This window comes from Labeo rohita, chromosome 2 (assembly GCF_022985175.1).
Source record: "Labeo rohita strain BAU-BD-2019 chromosome 2, IGBB_LRoh.1.0, whole genome shotgun sequence".
Taxonomy (NCBI): Eukaryota; Metazoa; Chordata; class Actinopteri; order Cypriniformes; family Cyprinidae; genus Labeo; species Labeo rohita.
In genome coordinates this window covers 989,913-994,744 of record NC_066870.1, presented here as the reverse complement: position 1 = coordinate 994,744, position 4,832 = coordinate 989,913, and the positions used below count along the sequence as shown (strand labels likewise).

The 4,832-nt window shown below is 39.4% G+C and overlaps 1 protein-coding gene across 1 annotated transcript; it reads left to right on the top strand.

The window, feature by feature from the left end:
- The first annotated feature begins 403 nt into the window (after positions 1 to 403).
- LOC127173236 (tripartite motif-containing protein 16) lies at positions 404 to 4,491 on the top strand. Its single transcript, XM_051122991.1, has 7 exons — positions 404 to 480; positions 1,461 to 2,034; positions 2,567 to 2,662; positions 2,762 to 2,995; positions 3,367 to 3,526; positions 3,667 to 3,702; positions 3,932 to 4,491. The coding sequence occupies exons 1-7, from the start codon at positions 473 to 475 to the stop codon at positions 4,489 to 4,491; spliced, it is 1,668 nt and encodes a 555-aa protein (XP_050978948.1). The 5' UTR covers positions 404 to 472.
- The last annotated feature ends 341 nt before the right edge of the window (positions 4,492 to 4,832 follow it).

Sequence of the window (4,832 nt, the reverse complement as noted above, 5' to 3'; positions counted from 1 at the left end):
AATCATGAAGGAACTGTAAATCTGGACACAGTTTTCTGTCCTGCAGTACAAGTGTAGTAATTAGGATGCAGTCTACTGCAGATTTTAAGCCTGTTGTCCTACTTCCCTTACGAAAAAAGTTTATTCAAGTGCGCTATTAGTATACTTCTTTTAAACTAAAAATACTTTCAGTATACTCTTATGTACTTCTCAGATATGTGCTTTATATACTTCTCAGAAATATACTTAAAATGACATTTACGTATACTTGATTTATACTTTGAAAAAGTCTAAGTATTTGAGCTGTACTTGTGCTCTGAGAATCCGTGTTGTCATTGTTATGCGCTAGGGGCGCTATTGCACATCTACCGCGAAGAATTTCCAAAACACGAGTGAAGAAGAATCCGCTTCCGTAATCACAGTCGTCAGATATAAAACAGCATCAAAACCATAGAAATGTAAAACTGTAACATTATGGAATAAAGTGTGACTCATGAAGAGGTAACAAAGACTGTCATGATTTGGGGTGTTGAACAACTCCATCTACTCTTTGATTATCATAATTAGTATTTTTTTAGCGTTTTGTTCAAAATGTTTATTTTTTATTTTTTTATTTATGCAACTTGCTCACATTCAAGTGTTTATAAAAAATGGATGCATGAAGCTAGAATAAAATGTACAGACACCTGTACTTTCTTTTGATGTTTTGTATGTTCAGATATTCATATATCAAAATATATACACATTAATATCTAAATAGGGACATAGTAGTATAATTAAAGTATGATGTAAAGAAAACTTAGGAGTATATCTGCAGTATAAAACCATTAAACAGTAGTTTACCGAGACTATACTTCATAGTGTACTACAAGTATTTAATTCGTAAACTGTCAGTATACCTGTAAGTTCACTTTTTGTATATTTGCAGTACAAACTAAAAGCATAGATGTAAACTAGTTGTGTACTCAAAGTTACTTCTGTTATACTTAAAAGTATACTTTTATATACTAGAAAGTGAGCCAATGTAGACCCAAGGAGTACTGAAATAGTACATTTAAGTATACTACTAGTACACTGATATTTATATACTTACTACATAAAGTATACTTTTTTTTTTGTAAAGGGTCACTGTAGCATGTGTTGAGTGTTTGTTTCAGACTGACATCTAGTAGACATTTCATTGTTAGGGATCCAATTCCTAGTACAGGAGAGTCACTTTCCCACACAGTTTAGTTTGATCTCTAATTAAATGCACATAAATCAACTAGTCATGGTCTTTACATTTACTTTAATAACAACCAGATGTGTCAAAACTAAACTCAGCAGGAATGAAAAATTTGCTTTACAGACTCACAGACACGCCTGTTTTACACACGTCACTCAAACACAGAACCAGGAAACAGGAATCACATTAGTTCAGGGAAAGAGAAAGTGAAAGTGTGATTCAGCTGTTGTGTGTTTGTGTCTCTGTATTCATGCAGTAAAATGGCAGAAGCCAGAATTTCTCAGGATGAGTTCTTGTGTCCGGTGTGTCTGGATCTCCTGAAGGATCCAGTGGCCATTCCCTGTGGACACAGTTACTGTAAGAGCTGTATTACAGACTGCTGGGATCAGGAGGATCAGATGAGAGTCTACAGCTGCCCTCAGTGCAGACAGACCTTCAGTCCAAGACCTGCTTTAGCTAGAAACACCATCTTGGCTGAAATGGTGGAGAAACTGAAGAAGACCAAACTTCCTGCTGACTGTTACGCTGGAGCTGGAGATGTGCAGTGTGACGTCTGTACTGGAAGAAAATACAAAGCCGTCAAGTCCTGTCTAGTGTGTCTGAACTCTTACTGTCAAACTCATTTTGAGCGTCATGAGGAGTTTCATTCACATAAGCCACACAAAGTGACTGATGCCACTGGACGACTGCAGGAGATGATCTGCCAGAAACACAAGAAGATCCTTGAGGTTTTCTGTCGCACTGATCAGAAATGTATATGTGTGCTGTGTATGGATGAACATAAAAACCACAACACTGTATCAGCTGCAGCACAGAGGACAGAGAAACAGGTATTTAAAACTAGACACTGATGAAACTGATGAAATATTGCTGACACTCGTTTCATATGTGTTTATATCGGCACCCATATTAACAGCTTACAGCATTCACACTGCACACCACAGCAGAAATGAACAGCAGCTGCAAGAAGAGTTTGACTGTTTGCTGAAAATACACTGCAAAACCTTTAGCAATAACATTTTTCATAAAATGAGTCTTGATTAAGAAACAATGGACTGAAATATTCAGCTGTTCTTTGACAAAATGTAGTCAAAATTCAAGTTAAATGTAGTGATAGACAACACAGAAACACTGTCAGTGTGAACTTCTATGTCCGTGTCAGGTTCACTCTTATGATAGTTACACTTATGGTGTAAACAGGTCTTCATGTTAATGCATGTACAATGGTGGTAAATGATCAATCATCCCTTCTGCAGTTTGCAGTTAGTTATCAGCTCCACTTTTACTGCATTCATCTGTTCACATGATGATTTAGTGCCAGTAGTTTTCTGTGTCATTCACTATCATCTGTTTGTCCTGCAGAAGCAGCTGAAGGAGACGCAGAAGACGTTCCAGCAGAGAATCCAGCAGAGAGAGAAAGATCTTCAGCAGCTGAGAGAGGCTGTGGAGTCTCATAAGGTGAGTCTGGAGAAGAAGAGAAGTTTGTCTCAGTCTCAGTTCAGACTCTCTTGTCTCTTTCAGTCCCACTGAAGCCTGAATCACTGTGTGTCCTAACAGCGCTCTGCACAGACAGCAGTGGAGGACAGTGAGAGGATCTTTACTGAGCTCATCCGCTCCATTGAGAGAAGCCGCTCTGAGCTGATACGGCTGATCAGAGATCAGGAAAAGCGAGCGGTGAGTGGAGCTGAAGGACGACTGGAGCGACTGGAGCAGGAGATCAATGATCTGAGGAGGAGAGACGCTGAGCTGGAGCAGCTTTCACACACACAGGATCACATCCAGTTCCTGCAGGTAACACAGATCTAGAAGAACACCATCATAGTGGACTTGAGACACATCCTGCTGTGACAGGAGACTCACAGAGAAACATTTCAACCCTACAGTGAGACTCCATTGATGTGCTTGAGCTGTTAGATGGACATTTATGTTCTTAGCAGATGTTTTATCATCCAAACTATTTCCTAGAAAGTTCACATATAGTGTAAGTGTCAAATACTAGAATCTGTAGCTCTAATGTGATATAATGAATATGAGAAGAATGAAGCTGATGCTGTGAAAGTGCTGGCTTGAGTTACTAAAGATCAGTCAAGTCAAATCTGATGTTGGTGCAGGTTATTGGGTGAAGTGTGGAGCTGATGAGTTTTGATTTCTGTTTTCTGTAGAGTTTCCAGTCTCTCTCAGCACCTCCTGAATCTACAGATGTAAATGACGATCCCTTCATTTTTCTCTTCTCTTCTGATGGACTGAGACAATCTGTTCATCAGCTGAAAGACAAACTGGAGGATTTCTGCAAAGAGGACCTCAAGAAGATCTCAGACAGAGGTAAAGTCCTGGAGATTAATCTGCTCTCAGAAACGAGTCCATCGTCATCTCATATCATGGAGAACATCATATTAGAAATGTGTTAGGAATGGATGCAGGATCATGAGAATCACACTGTTCATGTCTGTTGATTTCCACAGTCACATTCACCAGGACCAGGAACGACTTCCTACAATGTAAGTCAGTAAGAAAACAAGCAGAAAAAACTCACTGAGTGTGTTCATGTTCTTCCTGTAGAAGGTGAAAGAAGAGTTTTATATTTGATGATGTAAATGATGATTTGCACAGGATATCTGCTCATCTGTACTGACACACTGATGATACACTGAACATGAAGAGTTCAGCTACATGAAAACATCAAACAGATTCATAATTCCTGATTCTGATGTGTTTTATCGCCAACAGATTCCCATCGGATCACACTGGATCTGAACACAGTGAATAAACACCTCCGTCTGTCTGAGAGAAACAGAGTGATTACTGGCACTGACACAGATCAGTCATATCCTGATCATCCAGACAGATTTGATGTGTATCGTCAGCTGTTGTGTAGAGAGAGTGTGTGTGGACGCTGTTACTGGGAGCTGCAGTGGAGTGGATGTGTACGTATCTCATTGTCATATAAGAACATCGGCAGGAAGGGATCAGGCGATAAGTGTGTGTTTGGAAATAATAATCAGTCCTGGAGTTTGATCTGCTCTCCCTCCAGTTACTCATTCAAACACAATAACATACACACTGATCTCTTTGTAAAGCCCATCAGCAGTAGAATAGGAGTGTTTGTGGATCACAGTGCAGGAACTCTGTCCTTCTACAGCGTCTCTGACGCAATGAGCCTCATCCACACAGTCCAGACCACATTCACTCAGCCACTCTATCTGGGGTTTTGGGTTTCTATTGGATCATCAGTGAAACTGTGTCAGGGTTCGTACACATTTTTACCAGGAAATTCCCATAACTTTTAAGATGTATTCATGACCAAATCTTACATTATTTTACAATAAGAATAAAAATCTGTTCAAGTTTATCAAAGAATATTCACTAAAATAAACAAATATGAATGCTACTGTTACGGAGTGACTGAGAGAGGTGTGCGGATCCAAGCTTTTATTAAACAGAGACGTGGTCATTAAACAGGCAAGGGTCAGACACCAGCAAACAGATATAAATAGGGAAAGACAAAAGAGTAATCCAGAGACAGGCATGGGTTGATCGGCAGTAAATGTAAGCGGGTAATCCAGACAGACAGTCAAAAATTCAAATGAGAGGCGAACAGAGTCCGAAACGGCAAGACAAATGGTAAATC

What these genes read in the sequence shown, in the direction of transcription:
- LOC127173236 (XM_051122991.1), top strand. An exon ending in CACAGAGGACAGAGAAACAG is followed by an intron (nt 2,035 to 2,566) that starts GTATTTAAAACT and finishes TTTGTCCTGCAG; the next exon opens with AAGCAGCTGAAGGAGACGCA. An exon ending in AGGCTGTGGAGTCTCATAAG is followed by an intron (nt 2,663 to 2,761) that starts GTGAGTCTGGAG and finishes GTGTCCTAACAG; the next exon opens with CGCTCTGCACAGACAGCAGT.